This window comes from Galendromus occidentalis, unplaced genomic scaffold (genome assembly GCF_000255335.2).
Source record: "Galendromus occidentalis unplaced genomic scaffold, Mocc_1.1 scf7180000077477, whole genome shotgun sequence".
Taxonomy (NCBI): domain Eukaryota; kingdom Metazoa; phylum Arthropoda; class Arachnida; order Mesostigmata; family Phytoseiidae; genus Galendromus; species Galendromus occidentalis.
This window is the reverse complement of record NW_003805465.1, coordinates 1,524,323-1,543,827: the sequence shown is the minus strand read 5'-3', so window position 1 is coordinate 1,543,827 and position 19,505 is coordinate 1,524,323. Positions and strand designations below refer to the sequence as shown.

Genomic DNA, 19,505 nt, shown 5'->3' with positions numbered 1-19,505 from the left:
ACTGCGATGATTCAGGAAAATCGATGCCACTCCTGAACTTGTTTCGGGGCATTGGTGACCGCGTCCGTCCAGTGTTGGAGCGCTTTACCACGGGCGAACATGAAGGGGCCGAGAATGATTCGTCCCAGCTGCATATCTGCGGAAGGCGAGGAGGCTCTCAATTTATAATTATCATTTCCCAAGTTCGGCGGGGACTACTCGCGGATTATTGAGCTCCGCATTCCCGGAGGAGATAATTCATACCTCGGTGAGAGTCGCTGACTGCCTTGATAATCACGGAGACGCTGGACATTTGACTGGGCTTCACCTGGAATATCCCCATCCCCTCAGTTCTCATAATGGGTTTGGATCTGGGTGAGGGTAACATCATACTTCCAGAGACGTATATTATCAGCAGTCGAAGCCAACTGACTTTGAATACGAATGATTCCATGAACTTCAGCTGAACGCCGGGCGCCACTCTGTGACTGGACGATTTCTTCGACTTGATAACCCTGTGTTCGTGCTGAAGCGATATCTTCACATGCAGGTCACCTGGAATACAGAGAGGATATTGACACTCGAGCGCTTCCTTATTTGCTTTGAGGTTCCGCGATGCGGCAGTATGATAGTCGTCACGCGGATCGTGATCATGTCACCTCGACCTCAACTTCCTGGGTCATGAACTCGGCTAAACTTGTTGCTCCTGGCTCCAGCGCTCCCGCTAAGAAACTCCTCCTACTCAGACCCCTTTGACCTTCTTGACCGGCGCAGCTTCAGCAAGTTCGACCGGTCTTCCACCATGAGGCCGCCGGTATCTCAAAGCTATTTGGAAAGTCTCCGCTCGAAGGGGGGTCGTCTGTCAAAATAAAAATCGTCGGATAATACCGTCAGGGTTTTTCGGCCGTATCTTACGTGAGAAAGCGACTCACGGGGAATAGGACTTGTCACGAGACGGCTGAGGGCTCACTATCGAACCACTGACGAATCCTACATTTCTCCACGAGGGACAAAGCGAGCCGATCTACGTGAATTACTCGTGACGGAATGTTCATGAGCTCTGTACCTCCCTGTCGGTGGCATTCCCCCTGCTTATTCCGACGAAGATCTCTGTCTCCCGAATTTTTCCGGAGGACGAGGGGAGTCTGGACCCTGAGGGTAGAGCCGGAGAGATTTCAACGGCTGACATGACCGAGGGGAGGATCTTGAGGCCTTAATTGGAGTAGACTGACTTGAAGCAATTTCCAGTGACATGTCGCCACCGATGTGGCCAGACGAGCTGCTCGAGAACTCTCTATGAGAGCGGCCCGTCTGGCGGAGCCGCCAAAGCGTCGTATGCATTCGGAATCTGCCCGAGGCGATTCCACACCATGTGTGTGCCGAAATCAGGGAACACCCGTGTCCAGACTGGCTGAATTTTGTAAATACTGGAGCTGTATGCTCGGACAATCTGAGCAGTAGGTCTCCATCGCTCCCTGGAATTTTTCCGCGCGGTTTTCGGAGTCGTGATCTGAAGTCGGGCTCCAATTCCGTGATCATTTGACTTCAGAGCAATACAGACGTCCGCACCGAGTGGACAGGCGATTGATTGACGAGTCAGCAAATTCCCGTCACACCGGAACCAATCGGTGGCTGCGCGTCTTTATTGCGCTAGTTCTCCTTGGAATGTTCTAGAAAGTCGGTCACTCCAGTCTCCAGATGACCTTTACAATTTCACTCCGCTGATTCTGAGACTTCGAGAGTCAGTGAATATACGTACTCATTACGCGAAACGCTCATGGGGTGCATCAGTCGGACCGCATGAATTACGCTCAATGTCAGGAACAGACACGGAACTTCCCGGAGAGCACATTGTTTTCTGACTCGGAAGCGGTCCCAATCCCTCGGGTGAAAAATGGTCTTGTTTTGTATCTGCGCGGAATTGCCTCAGGGCCCGAGAACTGCATAAGTAAAATCCCAACGCTTGGACTCCGTCGCTTGATGGAGCCATGACGTAGCAAGCGAGTCTACCTTTCTCAACAGTTCCATTTCCATGAGCTCGGCAATTTTCTCCGTGAAGCGAGCCAAAGCCACAACTGCAGTTCAAATCCGGTCGCGAAATATTCGCCCGGGTCGCCGCATGGGCTGAGAAATACAATTTCTAGCATGGGGTCGACTTCGACCTTGAGGATCCTCGTGGAATTCGTTTGTGAGACACCCGCCCCCAGGAGCTTCCCCAATTATCGCTAGGGGAGTTCGGGTTTCGCGTTTTTCGGAATAATACAAATAGATTCGAGTCTGTCAACAGAATGAAGCTCTTTCCTCGGGAATGAACTCGCTCCAATGCTCTGGTCACTGATTTCATTCTCATCGGGCGCAAATCTCGTCAAAGGAGTATAAATGCCGGGAAGCAGGACGTCTACGTCGTGTCATATCTTGGAGCCGACGTAAAGCAACGGGCAACGGAGGGTGGCCTCTAATTTACTCATTGACTAATCAAGTAACTGAGGCTCCATGAGTCGGAAGAGCCCGCCGGATATAAGGGAGCCTCGACGAGCTAAGCTGGAGACAATGCACCCTAGAGCTCGCATACAAGCTCAGACAGACCGATGCAGGTGGTTCCTGAGAACAAGACTGGCTAATAGAGATGTCCGAGACCTCAGTCCCTCGTGGGAAATCACTGCTAAACGAGTGGGATTCGATGGGAGGAAAAACAGATAGATAGAAAGATAGACAAGCAGGCAAGTGGACAGATAGACAGATTGACTGGTAGAGGAAGCAAGGGTGGCTGTTTCAGACCTGGGCTTCCGATGGGAGCCGAAATTTTCCTGACTAGAGATATTCCGAGGTGGTTGACCGTGCTCGCAAAGACGAGAAACATGGTCGCAAAGTTGTGCTGTCTTCGACTGTCTCCTCTCATTAGGCAAAGATACTGTGCAGGCAGATAAGCTTGTGGAAGTTCATGATTCATGATATCGAAGAACTCCCTCGACTCTCTCGGACGATACCTGCTTCAGAATAACGCTCCGAGAAAACAGGTTTTTCGGCTCCATTTCCGTAAGTCGCACTACCGATCGAGTACTGCGGACGAGAGCAGTCCTTCGACGCACAGTTCATGCGAGGCACGTTCACGAGGACGACCACAAGCTTCTGGTCTGCCGCTCGCTTTCGGGGACGCTCTACGCGATTTGTTTCCACCGAGATTCTATCCTGCTCTCGATACAGAGCGCCGTGATGACGTCGCGTCACCGTCGTCAACAGAGCCCTACTTGAGCTCTCTGCTGCGAGGAATTTCATTCGCATGACAAAAGAGTCGAGCTCCTCCCACGGGGATCGGTTCAAGGGATCTTCTCCAGGAAACACGGGGAATGATGATAATAATGATGATGATGGTGGTAGTAACAATCCTAGAAATACGCAGCTGACATATCCAACGCTCAAGAGAGCTTCGGTGAAGGGCAACTAATGTGCAACTATAAAGAATATCGAAATCCATATTCCATTCATCGGCAGTCGAGCCTTCCGATGATTGAATGAGAACCCTTTCCGCTCGACTCGGCGGGGAATTCGCTAATGGCGATCAGATGTTGGAAATCGAAGGTGTGGGAAAAGATGCGGCTGACGTGTTGTGCCTAAGGAGACGTCTGAAAAGCGATGACGAGATGGTGAACGTACCTGCTAAAACGTCCGGCAGGTCCTTCGCTTCCATGATGGTGATCGTCAACCTCTCCTGGTTCGTGTGAAAGGCCAAGCCGATATGGAGGTCTCCTCGGCGTTCGTCATGGGTTTCCTGAAACATGAGCTTCTTCGAATCGAATTCGCGACGTGCGAGAGATAAGCGCAGGATTTTTCTCCCCCTACGCGGGTAGGGATGGTTGGCTACGCTCTGTGGATTCCTGATATGTGGAGGGGACGGGCTGAATTCAAGTCGCTCAGAAAAAAAGCGGATGACTTGGAGGCAATGCCCGATTAGGTATGGAGGATTTACTAGCTGCACGGCTTATTGAGATCCGACCGCTGCAGCGGACTCTCTTAATTGATTCCTCATGATGCCTTGGGCAGCGGTTCGCTATAGCTCGCGGTATGGAACATGTTCGATCGATTGAGGAAGCTTCCGTCTTTATTTGTCTTCATCTTACCAAGGCTACCTCTTTGTTCAGGTCTTTCCAAGTGACGAGGGTGTTCTCCCCGCAGTTCCAATCCAACTGTTTCAGAGGGAACAGCGCGTGTCCGATGACATTATGATGCTTCCCGCGTTCGTTGTCGACAACGGTCAATTTCAGAACTCTCTCGTCCATATGTCGATTCGGTATCTGCGGAGATGGAACCTTGAATGATTCGGAGACTATTCCGAGTATATCCTCCGAATACGAGCCATCGGCTTAGCTTCATTGTTTTCCTCCGGATTCCCCGCATGTATGCGAGGATGAGCGGAATAAGGACTTATCTCTGGCCGGCTGATCCCCGAAACATTGTCCCCGTTCGGTTTACAAGAGCAGCGACCTACTTAGCGGAGGAGACGGCGCTGGCCGACTCCCGATCTGGCCGGCTCGTCCCGATCCTGTGGATCCGTCTCATTCACTCTACCTATGTCTGCGCGGCGCGGCCGAGGAGATCACACCGTCTCCCATTGTCGCACCGATTCTCCTAATTGATCTGATTCGACCCATTTGTTCCCAGAAAAACTTCCTTTGAGGGACGATGGATAGTTCAAATTCTAGGGTCCGAATGGTCAGTTCGCCCCTCCTCACAATGAGGTCGGCAAAGCGATCAGGAAAAACTTTTCCTCCGGAGCGCACATGAAACCTTTATGAGGAGGAGCTCTCTTCGAGATTGCGAAAGAAAAGTTATGTAAGGAGCTCCTAAATAGTGCGGTCGACCACGGAACAACGGAACTTAATGTTCATCATCCACTTGCCGACGATTACGTGTAATATTTACAAAGCTCTACTCGAATGGCTTCTGAGATCTTCTCACCTGGAACACGTAAGTTTCGTCGAACACTGGATTACACGTTTTTTTCTTGTACTTCGTTTGAAGATACCGACGTTCATCAGGCATCAGATAAATTCTGGAAGGGAAAAACACGCCTTAGCTTTCTTGATCGAAATGTTCCTCACTGGTCACGGTCCAGGTTTCGCTCCCGGGAGAATGATACTCGATCCAATAAGAGAGGCGGGTAATGATGCAATCGATACGCTGACCGAAATGTATCCACCCACTAATGTTTGGCTAAACTCGGTCGGTGACACTAGTCTGTGACATATGACAAGATCAATGGATTTACGTAACCCATCACCCGCTCTGATCTGACATAAGAATTATTCCGCATCCATCTGGCAATCGAGGCGTCCAGGGACGTCAGGGAGGATCGAGGACGCAAATAAATGACCGCATGAATGACCGAGGGATGAGCAACTCCCAGAGCTGAGTGAGGAATGTCGTGTCTTCGATAAATTTGAAGAGATTTCTCATACATTCTCACTCACCTGATGAAGGGATCGCAGCAATTCAATTGTCCTAGCGTTCGCGAGGGCAAGTTGCGACATTTGACGATCTGTCACGAAACGAGAGGCGCCCCGTCAGATAATACGTTGTGCATCGATCGATGATCGACTGCGTGATGTATTCTCATGCAGTCAACGGAAATCCATCGATGCGCGCCGGAGTCGATCGATGGCTGCGCTCACCTTGACCAGTAGTCTTTCTGTAGGCGCATCGTAGTCGAGACCGAACCAAATCCGTCCGAGATGTCCTTCTGGGAAGTCGTACTCGTCCGAATCGCAAGGCTCTCGGTATAGTTCAGGATTGAGACCGCCGAACAGGTGAGCAGCTGCAAGTTAGGCGAAGGTGTTGAATAAAGTGAGCTCCTCTAGAAATCGCGTTTGAGTTGCCAAAGAAGCTGCGTAATTACGGGGAGGGGGTTTCGAGCAGCGTCGCGTTAGCTTGGTCACTTTGAGGTCTCCGTTGCAGTCGAGTGACGCACATGGACTTCGAGTGGGCAGCGACAGAGCTGCGTAGCTACAGAATTCGGAGTCTGCGCGCGAAGAGCACTCCCGGTCGGAGAAGTTTTCTTGTCTTGGCTAACGCAGCTATAAACCGTCATTGATGGCCATGGCAACGCTTGATTTGTTTCTGCTCCTCTTCAGCAGTGACGATGGTCAGTGGCCTCCAAATGGAGCAGATGAGCACCGTAGATCCGGATGCCACTTAGGCAGGGGCACGGCGTTAACTCATCTCTCTACTTCGACTCTGAAAACGATATTTCTCTATCCGGAGCGTAAGGTATTGTAGACCATCGATACTGCTGGACAGAGCGGAACCAATCGCGCCGAAGGTCCACCGTACGAGAGGGCGATGCTTTCTGCGGCTGACCGAGCGCCACTCAATCAGGCCCGGTGGAATAGCCTCGTCGGCGAGAGACTATAGCACCGAGCAAACAAAAGGATATTAGGCAGGTGAGAGAGAAAACACCAAATATAATACAACGCTCCAGGCAGAGAGGAGAGCAAGGATAGAGCGTGTCAGAGTCACGGTCGAGAGCATCTTGGCAGAATGCCGACTCGTCGCGTTCCCTCCAGCGACTAATCAGCGTTGTCGCTCCGAAGCGCGAGAATATGTCGCCGACGCATCGCGCGGCAAAACTTAGTTCACCACTGAGGAACCGCCGAAATTCCGAAAGATTCTCTTTCAACCCTAATTGGCGAGGCTACCATCGGCGCAGGTCCACGGCGGGAATCGACGCCGGCGTCCGAGGACCCTCTCTTCTGAACAGGGAAGTCGGAAGCGGCCGTGCAGCGTCGAGCGGACGATTGAATGAAAATCTTCGGGAATGAACAGCAGAACATCAGATATGCGGATCCAGTAGGGGAATATTTCCGCCGTCTACACTCTTACGGTCATCAACACGACGTTGTGAAGGATTCCTGGAACAGGCAGGCAGGCACGCAGACACTTCCTCGGCAGGAGTGAATGCAACATCACGTCGCTCGGAATGCTTTCTGTGTCCTCATGCCGTCGAATGGCATCTCGTCGGAAAGTGGGATCCTTGCCAGCTGCCACTGGGCAACACGATTCCCACCGTGACGTGTTCCCATTACTCAGAGTGAATTGTATTGGAGCGCTAATAACGAGCTCCTACGAGGAATATTCAATCGATTCTGCCCGAACCGTGCGTAGTTCCGCCGCGGGGAATCACAGCAGACGGACGATCTGCCTCAAGACTCGGGCGGAGCAGTCGCTGCTGTTGTGCCAATATCGAATTAATCCGCGACTTGATGAGCTGGGATTATCCCGCGTATTCGGCTTTGATTCCCATATTTCTTCGTTTTGTGGGTCGTAACGAATTATGACGCAACGTTCGACCATCCAATGAGGAAACGGCAGTCTCCCGACAAGAATTGGCGAAGGCCTCCCCTCTGCAGAGAATTCGCCGCGCTCCCTGTAGTCGCGACGTCGACTTTTTTACTGTTCAGATCGACCACAAGCACATGTTTACGTCAGACTAGCCCGCCGGAACTCGCTCGTCCAAGCGAAAGAAGAAGGGCACCAGGAGTCGAGTGCTTGCCCTCTTCCTCGCGACCTCATCATGTTTCTTATTTTCTCCGTGCCCTGCGAGAGAAGTTCCCTGTTGAGGGACAGAGTTCCTCGCGAGCGACACGACGAGATCGGCCTCGACCAAATGCTCATCAGCAGGTTTGCCGCGTAGGTTTTTTCTCTTCGAGAAGAGGGTTCTTCTTCCAGGATCGCTCTGACCCTATGCGTGTCGAGTGCTGCTGCTGCTGCTGCGACTCAACGAGCCGCGCTGCAACGATCATCGCGACCGAGGTATCGCTTTCGTCGAGACACATGCAGAAGGTAACGCTCAGCGTCCCGAGCCGCTTGCTCTTGCTGTAAATATTCTTCGGGCACAATCGGGCTCGTTGTCCACGGAGCATCCTCGAAGGTTCTGGGCTCGGGAACTATCGAGGGAAAGACCGGGTCCGATACCTAAGGATATTATTCTGACCGACGAGGAACTTCGGCAATTCAAGTCGCAAAAAAGACGGCCTCGACCTTCAAGCCGACAGACTTGAACTCTCAGGGAGAGGAGCAGAAAAAAACTCACCGGATGCCAAAAGTGCCGCTTTCTCTCCTGACGCACCGGAGAAGGAGAGTCGTTCGCCGAGAGGCATGTCTCCTAGGGGCGTCAAAAGATGGTCCTCCATCGCACTGCCCGGTGACAGCATAGGGGGTACGACGAAGTCAATGGAGCGATCATTCCTGAAAAGACGATTTTTTTTTCAAATTGCGAAGTAAGACACGATGTTTCTCGGATGAACCTATCCCCCTACTGCACGTTCGCATTTGCTAGCGACTTGATCAATGGCGCATGACAATTCAAAGCAACCACGACTATGAACCTCCAGTTCACACTGCGGAGTTTGTGGTGAATCTCTCTGATCCCCAAGAGATCGCTGCTTACGCATTTAGGAACGGAACGAAGAGTTTTATCGGATTCACTGTCGTCTCCATGTGGAAGACGACGCTCACTCGGTGGGTCGCTGAGTCCGTCTCCCGCTAAGTTTTGAAATATGGTCACTCCAGCCGAAGTTTGCTCACAGGAACAGACACCGAACAGTCGTTTGGCCAAGTGGTGGGACGATACGAGCCAGTTGTCCTGCCCTGATGGCGACCCTCGCTCGAGACTCCACCACAGGGACTGGTCCTCGTCGAGTCCGTCGTTAAGCCGGACAACAACGATAGATCGCAAGCCTGCTCCTGAGTGGTGGATATATTTAGAATGGGAAATCCGTGTCTTTCTTTCGCGTTGCAACTCAATCTACGGCTCGGCAAATTCAAACTCAGATCTCAGAGAGCGATCCTGACAACGTCAGTGAACGGTCGCGGTCGGCTGCTCATCAGTCAGATTCCGACTCGGAGTGAAACCATCTCGCGTGGAAATCCGATAGTCAGATCCAGTCCTACTAGCCTGAACGAGTCAAAGCAAGTTCCTGATGGAAAAGTCGTCCGCGCACGCTCCAGACATCCACGGGTTCGTTCCCTGACTGGGGTCGGAGAACACGAGCTCCCGTAAGCTTGCGTGGGCTTCGAGTAACGCATGGGCTCGCGGTCACGGGAATTTCGTGGAACTCAGAAACAGGTCGGAGGAATCCTCGAGTGAAACTCGACGATGCCTCTCAATTCGGGGGACGGATGTGGGATGTTCCCTGGCTGTGAATCTTCTGAAATGGGCCTCTCTATCATAGAGGCTCGCCAACATATTCTCGACCTACGAGGAGGGACGCGGATGCGATGGAAATCCTGCTCAAGGAGCTCGTGAATCACCGAATCCGATACTCCGGGGCCACGAAATTCCGTCCGCGACGGAACTCGATACTTGAAGGGGCCCTTCGTTTTGAACAGAACATCGTAATTTCAAAAACTTCTTCGCGCTGCTCGTGGGTCTCTGAGTTCCTCGCCCCCTGCGGAGGGATCAAGTGTGGGTGATGTCGTGTCCCCATCGAGGACGGATCCTATTCCCTGTTCCGTATCAATGAGCGCGAGAGTCGCGACGGAAAGATCGATTATTGCGCCTCGCTCAAAATTCTTGGTGAACTAATCCTCGTTCGTGCCTCCGAATGATGACACCTCTCGGAGGATCGATGTGTTTGTCGCGATTTGGATTCGATCTCTGCCCTACTTTTTCCTCGAGGGCGGCGGATCCTGCAGATCTTGAAATTTCCATATCCCGCTTCAATACCTGTCAGGACTGGGAAGATTCTGAGGATGCAAAACGCATAGGTCAATCTCTTCGAGAAAGCGTTCTCCCTCCAGGATTACAAAACTGGGCACGCCGCTGAGCTTCGTCGCTGGACCCTCTTCCACCGCTGTATATTTAGAATTCCCAACGTCCAAGGTTTTCGTAACGAGCTCGAACGCTTAGAAAGCAAACTCCAACAACATCGGCATCAGAAGCCCGTTGAACCATTCCTCGGCTTGACTCACAGTCGGCCGGAGCCCCCCTTCCCGAATTTATTGAGTTTTTCCTTCCGAGATGCGGTGCCGGGTCGTGACCTTTTCCTGATCTCAACCCGAGACTCGCCTAATACAGTCTTACAACGAACCCATCGCAAATCGAGGGCATTCTCCGTGAGGCATCCCGAGGACCTATAAGATGAGCTGACGAAGTATAGAGAAGAAATGACAAAAAAAAAGAGCAGAACAAAATTGTTCCCAGGCAAGAGCGTTGATCCTAGTAGATGAACCCGACGCGAGGAAGAAGGGAACAAATCCGCAAATCTAGTTTTCGTGTTGAGTTGGGTGGACTCGGGAGGCTTGAGCGCCGAGCTTTAAATCTCCTCGACGACTAGAAGCGTTCGAGCGGCTTCCGGGGCCTCGGAATTCGTCTACTCGAAAATCATCACCATCTGCTCTATTTTGCAGTTGGAGCAGCGTGACGTCCTTGATGCGCAGCTAAACCCTTTAGCTATCGCGGGACGGAGGAGCGCCGCTAGAAACCACCCTTCGGGTCTTGTCCCGGCGAGACTCCTCGAGGAATAGAAAAAATCTCCAGAGAGTGGGAAATTCACTCTCACCGAAGGAAAAGTTTTCTCTTCTTCCCAAGGATAGGAGGCTAGCGAGTAGATGTCGGGAATGTCTCGATAAAACTTTCTAACATACCTGAGAGGAGATCGAGAATCATGTTCACATTCCTTCGCTCGACCTCTGCGGATGAATCTGGTTCCCAACAGTGAACACATAACTGTCCGCTGCGCAGAAAGTTCTCGAAGTTCTTCCTTGGAAGACTCCCTCTAGAGTGATTCATGGAGCAGCAGGCTTGCTCCCTCCACTTATCGATTCAGTTCCGGTATTGGTGACGACAAAACAACTGAGTGAGCCGCGGTGGACTCTTCGAAATAGGCCCGAATGAATCCGATTCTCCACGACAATTCCGACTCGGTAGCGAAGTCGGACTCGAGGAAGTTTCGCAAACATTCTTCTCGATCGCTAACAAAAGGCTGTCCGAAAATGTCGACTCTTCACTAGAAACTTCCCCATTGATCCGGAGAGCGGAACTCGATGCCCGTATGCCTCTACAAGCGTCGAGCACGTCCGTCTCGTCGAACGAGCGCAGCTTGTTTATCACAATGTAAAGCGTATGTATTTGCTCGTTGTTCGCAGCTCTTGTTCGAGGAGTCGAATTTCGAAGCAGCCGAGGGAGGAATGCGAATAAGCTTCCCTTCGAATTGTCTGTCTGCCAAGAATAATCTCACTTGACTCGCTACCTGGCAGCCGGGCAAGTCCATCGTGGGTCGTTCGAGCGCGTGTTTCCGTCGGCGACATGTGACAGCATATATTGTCTTCGCCGGTCCTGCGGCAGAAGGCTTCTACGAATCCGACCAGGCAAAGCTCGGTCGGAGACGTGGACACGGACCCGCGGAGCTCGGTCGCTGTATACCGAAAGTGAATCCCCACGGAAAAATGCATGAGATCGAATCGTGTTCTTCCCTTTTGTTCCTGCCGACAATGGCTCCTCCATTCTCTCGACGGACATGAGCCAGCTGGACAAGGCTCCTCAGACGAGCTGCTGGAGCTCAGTCTGCGAGTCTGCCGACGTTCGCCGCGTGAGCACAAACTTCGCGTGTATCACTTGTCGTGAGACGACTGAAAGTACACTGGCTCACCGACTGAAACGCAAGCGGAGCTCATTCCGTGACCCAATTATGATTCGAATTATCCTGACTCGCGCCGCGTTCGGGATGTATCGGTCGTGTTTCAGCAGATAAACAGCAGAAACGCGGAGCGCCCCTCCCAATACCAAGCCACTCATTACGGATGACGTCAGTGGGAGCGAGGAAATCGCGGGAATGTTTTTCCATTCTCAGCCTTCGGCAACACCCGGATATGACTTGGGAACGAGGGGTAAACTACCGAATTCTTCCCAAGGGGGAGGAACCCCAGTCTGCCGCCAGACGAACGCCGAAAGAATCTTCTTTCAGGAGCTACTATGTCGGCGGGAGGACGAGACATCTCGGGCCCAGTCTCTCGGGACCTGGACACTTCAATCTGGGGACGAAACTAATTCGAAGCAACAGCAGAGAGCAGTCGGAGACGAGACCGGTGATGAACGGAGTCCTAGGTCTAGCTTCCGTCGGGCTCGATATGACTTTCTCTCCCTCATTCTCGGGAGTCGCGTGACTCGAGGTTTCCGTTGGAGCTGTTCATTGGCACGCTTGATTGTTCCTTTGCTCCCCGGATACTGGCCCATCAGAAGCGGATGACGGAACGGGCTACCGGTCGGAGTCGCTTGCTCAACCACCACTGCACCCCTACTGTTCCTGCGGTCTCGACTCCGTTCGCTACCTTGTGTCGACTCCAGGGCACCGACAAGGCGGTGAGGGTTCAGCAAAGGCCTGAAATGGGACGGGAGCTAGTCCACGATGACGTTCAGCCGGAGATCACTCGAGCTCGATCATTGAACGATTGAGCGAGAAATTCCGAACGGCTCAACGCAGGACCCAACTGGCCACGGGGTTTAGGAACGTTCAAGGTCGAAAAGCCCGACCAGCGATGGCAGCTGCTCTCAAGGAGATTGAGATGGAACGACCTTGGAAATTTCAGAGGTTTCCAGTTTCAAATAAAGGCCTCTGCACCGGTCTCGGGCTTTAACTTTGAGCGGGAGGACGAGAAACGATTTCCCTGCCGAAAAAAAGGGGCTGGGGGTTCATTATTCTCTGCGGTTTCGCCATCCCGCTACTCCCATCAGAGCAAGTGACCGTTGTCGTGGCATTGCCGGCGGTGTTTTTTCGGACGAGGAGTCAGTTTCGAGGAAACGGCCAAGTCGGTCGCCTGTTCTTGATGGACATAATCCACCGACTCCTGGAAGAATTACAAAACCTCAGATGAGTCCTTCAAAAATAACTCACCCACTATTGGGACTTGCCGCCGTCGCGTAGATACAGATGCTTTCATTGCTCCGTATGGACACGGAGGAGAGTTTCCGTTCCGGCGGAGACACCGTCGCGTAAGTGAACACCTGGTTCTGTGGAAAGAAAGGACCCTTCTTTGAGAGTTGCGACCGAGTCGTTGAGGCCGCTCGGAAGCGGAAGTTTCTCGGTTCTCAGCGTATCGAACTTGTAAAACTCGAACGAAACAACTCGGGAGGGAGGGGGGAAGCGGGGACTAATCGAAGGCCTGACGGGGAGCGAAAGGCCTGGGCAGGCTCGCGAACGGCGCGAGAATTATAACGCGTATCTGTCAGATCGTGTCGGCTCGAGTGACGAGGTGGGGATCCGGTCGCTACAAAAACACAGGCTGCGTATGCGTAGCATGCGACTCAGAGAGACTAGAGCTGACCTGATTCGAGTACGGCAGACACTCGTATTGCTTGCGCTGCTTTTTGCGATGTACTCCGATGGCGAGCGCCAGAGCCGCTCCCATCAATAGCAGGGCTCCTCCTATGACGCCGACGAGAACGTACGGATGGGATGCGAACGACTTCGAGGAGATCATCTCTGGAAATGACAACCTGTCGTTATCGTTTGTTGATCCCAGCTCGTAAACAGACAATGTCTCTTTTTTCGACGCGTTGCGATCCCCAGTATCTACAAATTCGAATGTCAACAGCGCAAGCTTCCGACGACGGACGGACGAACACACGCGCGGCGGCACGCGATCATCGACGAACAGCTGCAATCATTAAGGCGGAATTGGATCTCCCCGTTTCGTAAGCGGTGGTGTCCGAAGGTAGGGTTCTTCCGCCCGGTACCGGCAGGCTCACCGTAACGATAACGCCGGCAGTGGGGCAAGGCCACAGAAGTTAAAAAGACCCAATGGTCGTCCGTCTGAACGAGCGCTCCACCAAAAAGCATACCAGGCAATCGAAGTTGAATTACGTAAGCGCCACAAACCGACTGGAAGAGCGCAGCGGTGGCGCGCAGCGACGGAACTGCAAACGTATCGAAATTATAGCTCAGTCAGCGCTGCCTGTTCTTCTGGTATGCGATCAAACTAAGTCACGAAAAAACAGACGCTCATGCTCAAAGTCGTTTGTGGGTTCGAGATGCGGAGTGACGGTGGTGCAATTCTCGCTTATCTTGCCTTGGGAACTTTCTGTGCTATCCTTTCTGTATTATGTGTATCCTTGAAGTTTATGCAACTTTCTGTGAGAGCTCGATTGAGCTGGAGCCTCGATTGATTCCCATTGCGGGCTTCACTGAGCGCAAGCGCTCCTCCGCCGTACATTTCTCATGATGGACGACGTCTCTGTTGTAAGCGGCTTCGGGGGAAGCCTGCTCCCTATTCAGATCGAACGTAAGCCTGATGTAACATGATCTGCGATGGAGCTGGGGAAATCTCTCCGATATTCCAGACTATCAGACAGAGCAGCGCGGCGAAAAACAACAAGCGATCAGCCTGGATTCGAAGATGCCAAGCCCATCAATTAGGGCATCTTCCCTCATCGCACCTCACCTCGCGTTACCGTGAAGACTCATCGAGATTTTCCAATACGGTCACGGGTCATGAGTTTGACTGGTTGACCGGCCGTCGGATCTCTCGGAAGAACTTCTCGAAAACGCGTCTTTCAAAAAATCGTCGAACTCACAGTGGGCAAGACGTCAGCGGAGACTTCCACTTCCCCGATGTCCCCTGTCACTCAGTCAGAGTCTCGAGTGACACGAAATAATCCAATTCCTCGTCCACAACAGCCACTGGAGATGCCACCCGTTCTCCGGTCGTCAACACCGTCCCAGTGGATTGAATCGTCAACCCGTCCGCGTGGTTTTATCGGAAACGCGATGAAGGTCTGATTTGAATTTCTGTAGGAACACGCCCAATTAAACGCATTGCCTTTCGCCATACCGGCAACTATTTAATAATTGGGTTCGAGGTCGGAACGAATTACCTGTGGCTTACAGAGTTCCCGAGCCAGTGGTTTTCTCTCGATTCCTCAAGGCAACACAAAGTTCCTAGAAAACCTATTTTGTTCACCGACACTTCTCGAATTTCTCGGCAAGCTCGGCCGCTCAGGGGGTCAAGAAGAACCTCGTAACATTCTACACGGGTCGATTCGATCCAGCGAACTTTCAAAGAAACGAGTCCACGTCGTTCAGATACAGAAACTTCTCCTCGCGGGAAGAAGCGATGATCGGATTACAGTGCAGCTGAGGTTTGTTCTGGCGAACAACCATAGCTTGTCAACCAGCGCTGCGCAAACCGTCAACTATAGAACAAAATAAAAGCGGTCAACACCTGTCCGGTGGCTCTCACTGGAAATTGAAGCTGCCGCTGCTCCCTGCCCTGTCGCTCGGGAGGCAACAGGTGTCGCGACGACGCATTACGAAACGAGTCGTTACCAATCGATTCATTGTAGCGGTCGTCGTGCGAGAGATGAACAGCACAATTGCGCCTCGACAACGATTGGCGGTTGCGACGATTTCATGTTTTCGCTGTCAGCTTGACAGCTCGAGATACTTATTTATTAACATCTAAGTGTCGAGCGGCCGCTCGGCATACAAGAGAATTCGCGGTTTTTGATACAACTGCCCGACGGCGAGAGCTTCGGATCGATTTCCATGCGTTGAAAATTGCATCCAAATTCCCGAACCTTCTCTCTCGAAACGGGGGAAGGGGAGCTCATACAGCGTATACAGGCCATAGAGTTATGAAATCAATTGAAGCCCAGTGGCTGAGTGGGAGACCGGGACGAGCTACGAATCTATCAAGCTTCCTCGACGACTCTCCACCGCAGCCGTGTACGCTGGATTAAGAAGAGCTCGTTGTCACGAGGTTCTGGGTCGTTGCTTGAGTCCATTCTTAGGGGAATGTGATAAACAGCCGCTGTGATGTAAGCGAATAAAACGCGTTCAATGGTCTGCGCACTCATGAACTTTTCCTAGCTCGCAAAAATCGAGCCGGCACCTCAGCCACAGACCAGTTCTGCCTTCATAAGTGTTCAGAGTTTTTTTTTCTCGAGCCAGTTGTCGTGTCCGTGACTATGTCAGCAGGTGTAAAAGGGTTTCTCAACTCTGTTTGTTCTTCACGCTTCTAATTTAACAAGATTGATTCAGATAAGAATATTCATGGGAGTTATCAAACGAATCGTCCTTCTAAGGAGACGCGAGTCCGGATGTTTTCCGGCATCGTCGCCGCTGACGACTCAGTGATGCCAGATCGCTTTGATTCCTCAACGCTTCTACAGGCTCAAAACTCAATATCGTGCTGAGACCAAATCAGGTATGTATTACATGCCTCCGGAATTCATCCTCCCGTCATCCCCATCTCAGTGATTAATTATCTTCGATCCAACCCCCTCTCGGGGGAGCGACCACTTTTTCCGTGAATCGACCGACTCAATCGACTCGATTGAGACCAGATGAAGAATCTCGAGTTAGTGTTCGAATCATACGAGACATCCAGTTCATCTGAGGACTTCGAAAGATTTGACAAACTCGGAGAATCGTTGACCCGAGTCTTCAGAAATTGCTTCTCTCGACATATGACGCAGTCTATATGATTCCAGGCTGTTCAGGCTCAGAATCAGCTCTCGGTCTCGACCCAATCATCATAAATCTCCCTCTGATCCGTTCTTGACAAACCATGCAGTGCTCTCCGATCGGCTGCGATTCGACCACTTCGTTTAAAGTAACGCCGCGTCGATCCTGGGGGCACCGGAGGATCCGGAGATCGCCGTCGCGATAATTGCTCGCAAATAATTCAAGCATCGAACCGATAAACTTCCGAACGTCTCGGGCGCTCAAATTTTTCGAAAACGCTCTTCAAGGTATCGGTCGGATCCATGAGCGATCATCGGAGCGCTTCGATGACGATCTTTCAGAGAAGCGGTCTTTTTTGTAAGCGAGTTCTCCTCATTAGAAGTCGAGCGGGCGGGCCGTTTTCGGACACTGGCCGGAACCGACCTTGATATCGGCGCAGCATAGACAAACTTTCCCCCTGAAGATTTGGACGACGACAATGAGCCCAAAGCGCGGCTATGGAGCCGGGCACTTGCTCGCGCGACTGCTGGAAAGGGATACTCGTATTTAAGTCGGACCGCGAGCCCCAGCGGTGTCAACCACAGTCCGCTAGCGATTTACAGTTCAACATGTTCGGTGCTAAGGTGAGTTGTTCGAAACCAGCCCTAGTATGGCCTCAAAGTCAGTCTCGAGTCGAGGTGTTCCGTGTCCGCTCTGCCTCGACCCCTCCTCGGATACTCCCAGCCAGTCGGTCATTCGGTCGGTCGGTCAGAGCTGCACAACCCGCGATGATGAGTGCCCTCATCACATAGTTCGCTGAATTACCCGCCTGGATATCCTAGGACGGCGGTGGAAGCAATTGTTTTAAGCTCGAGCTTCTCTCGGGGACCCTCTTAGGTGTATGAGTGCGGCTTTGGCCCTTCTGCGGAATGAGGGAGGAACTTTCTCTCAGTGACGTCACCCTCGGTTAAGCGCGCGGCGCTCGCCAATCTTCATATTCAGATCTCCAATACGGCGAAATGTGATCCTAAGCCTTTGCGCGCGGAGATTCACTCTCACATGAATGAACATGGAAATTTTCCATCGAATTCCTGCTCCGGAGTTCTCGCTCTGTTTATGGATCTTCGGAGCTTTCATGGTCGTCATTAGTACTCCCGCATATGACAGACGCCTAGTAATCATTGGAATTCCGTCTGGTCTCTGGGAAGCTGTGGAATTAGATTCTATGACGCAGAGCTCCCCCGAAGCTACGAGACTACGTAGGTCGAGACAACGCGAAAAAATCTCTTGAACGCTTCCGTAGAATTATTGTCACTGCAAGTCAATAATGAGGCCCGGAGAATCACGAAAAGAGCGATGGCCTATCGAAGTCATGGAAACTATGAAATTACTGTGATGACGGCAACCGCTCCCAAACAGTTTCCAACGTGAACAATGATCAGGAATGGGAACTCGATTTTTCATTATTTCTTTTGACTCCGATGCAAAATCGTTTCTTCCTTAGAGGCTTTTCACTTTTCATTCTCATCGAAGAATTCAGACCGAGGCCCTTGCTTCAGCTCTGATGGTTCTCGTCCGATCTAGTGCCTCGACGCTTGAAATATAGATGATGAAGCTCCACAGAAACCGTGAAGAAAGCAACGCAATGAAAATCAGCCGCCGGGCGTGCGCTTTTCCAGTGGCCATCACTGACGTACTGCGACCGCTGTCGCTCCGCGGCTCAGCTGATGAAGCAGTGACCAAATAGTCAGTGCGAGCCGTGTGGTGGCGCGCTTACGTAACGGACTTGGTCGCCGAATTCTTTCGGGAATGCCCCTGGTCACACTGGCCCGAATTAGCTACAAACAAACTGCGGTACCTGGAACTTTCTTTCCCTGCGTCGCTCGTTGTTAGTCCATCGCTCCATTTGTCTTTCACGTCAGACATAGGGCTTGACCAGGGGTATTTCTAGCTGGCTAGTTGGGTTCATCCGAAGCTTGACCAACATCATGACCGTAAAAAAGAGCTCAGTAATGCGCTTCATCCGAATTTAGCAGCGAGCATTGCGGCAGGTAGACATGAATAATCCGAAGCACGTGGAGCTGTTCTACAAGATCACGATTTTCTAAATATTATCCCCGATGATTGCAGTACGCCCTCGCCGCCCTCGTCGTTTTCTGCGTTTTCAACGGAATCGCTTCCGACAAGATCTTGAAAATCGGAGGTGCCATCGGAGCCGCAACCATCGGCTACGGAATCCACGTGAGTACCCAGGAAGTCAACTAAGAATGGAGTTCTCCCCGAGATGAGCTCGAATATGCAGCCTGCACAGACCATGGCTCGTCCCGGGGGAACTATCTTTGGAATCGGGTTTATCCACTGAAGAAACTTTTTTGATCCCCATCGGTCGCGTACTCGAGAAGTTGTTGGAATTCACTCTTTTCCTCGTCGTGGCTCGCCGTAAAGCGGCTGAAATTATTTGAACTTTTTTATGCAGCTCGCTCCTCTGGCCATGCTCCTCGGTGCCAATACCATCCGCGTGGGTCACTCCCACCCCCCTGTCCACCACAAAACTTTGTACCACGTCCACGACCACGGACACTACGAAGGATACGGCGGCTACGGTCACGGCTGGTAGACGCGGTACTCATTAGCTGCACCATCGTCCACATTAATTTGGAACACGGCCTTTTGTACAGTATTTTTCCTCTCGAGCAGTTTGGAACTCTCCGCCAAGCGATCGACCAGCTTTCTTCTAGGGTGAAACCCAGGGTTGCCATAGAGATGTACATATTCCTTGTGGAAGGCCTCCATCGAATTCAGGCCCTGAATGTGATGTCTTTTGTAAATAAATATATGTTTACAGTCTGTGGATGGAATTACCAGTCTGATCACATGTTTGAAGCCGATGCCTGGTCGCGGCTAAAGAGTTATGACGACGATTTCTTTCTTCCCGTCTCCGACATCCACGTACAAGAGAAAGCAAGATCCTCCGCGTAAGTTCCGGAATGAGCCGTCGAGGATTCCGCGAATTGATTATTTTCCCTTCCGAACATTTTGTAAAAGAATGGAACTAAATTCAAAGGGAAGGTTCCGCGAACCGTCGCCATC

General features: G+C 51.8%; 1 protein-coding gene and 1 long non-coding RNA gene across 2 annotated transcripts; one reads left to right on the top strand and one right to left on the bottom strand.

The window, feature by feature from the left end:
* Positions 1 to 11: 11 nt before the first annotated feature.
* On the bottom strand, positions 12 to 13,452 carry LOC100906804 (synaptotagmin-15). Its single transcript, XM_018640238.1, has 11 exons — positions 13,297 to 13,452; positions 12,867 to 12,982; positions 8,066 to 8,220; positions 5,649 to 5,794; positions 5,448 to 5,515; positions 4,936 to 5,029; positions 4,098 to 4,271; positions 3,634 to 3,748; positions 413 to 534; positions 244 to 307; positions 12 to 136 (listed from the first exon to the last, which is right to left on the bottom strand). Exons 1-11 carry the CDS (start codon positions 13,450 to 13,452, stop codon positions 12 to 14), a joined length of 1,335 nt encoding a protein of 444 aa, XP_018495754.1.
* Positions 13,453 to 17,011: 3,559 nt separating this feature from the next.
* On the top strand, positions 17,012 to 19,273 carry LOC100908697 (uncharacterized). The gene is made up of 3 exons (XR_145550.1): positions 17,012 to 17,059; positions 18,546 to 18,656; positions 18,892 to 19,273. It is a non-coding gene; the product is annotated as an uncharacterized LOC100908697 (long non-coding RNA).
* The last annotated feature ends 232 nt before the right edge of the window (positions 19,274 to 19,505 follow it).

Coding starts and splice junctions, on each gene's coding strand:
- LOC100906804 (XM_018640238.1), bottom strand. CDS start 13,452: ATGATCTCCTCGAAGTCGTTCGCATCCCATCCGTACGTTCTCGTCGGC. Junction 8,221..12,866: donor GCGGCAAGTCCCAATAGTGG/GTGAGTTATTTT, acceptor TCGTCTTTTCAG/GAATGATCGCTCCATTGACT. Junction 137..243: donor AGTCAGCGACTCTCACCGAG/GTATGAATTATC, acceptor CGCCTTCCGCAG/ATATGCAGCTGGGACGAATC.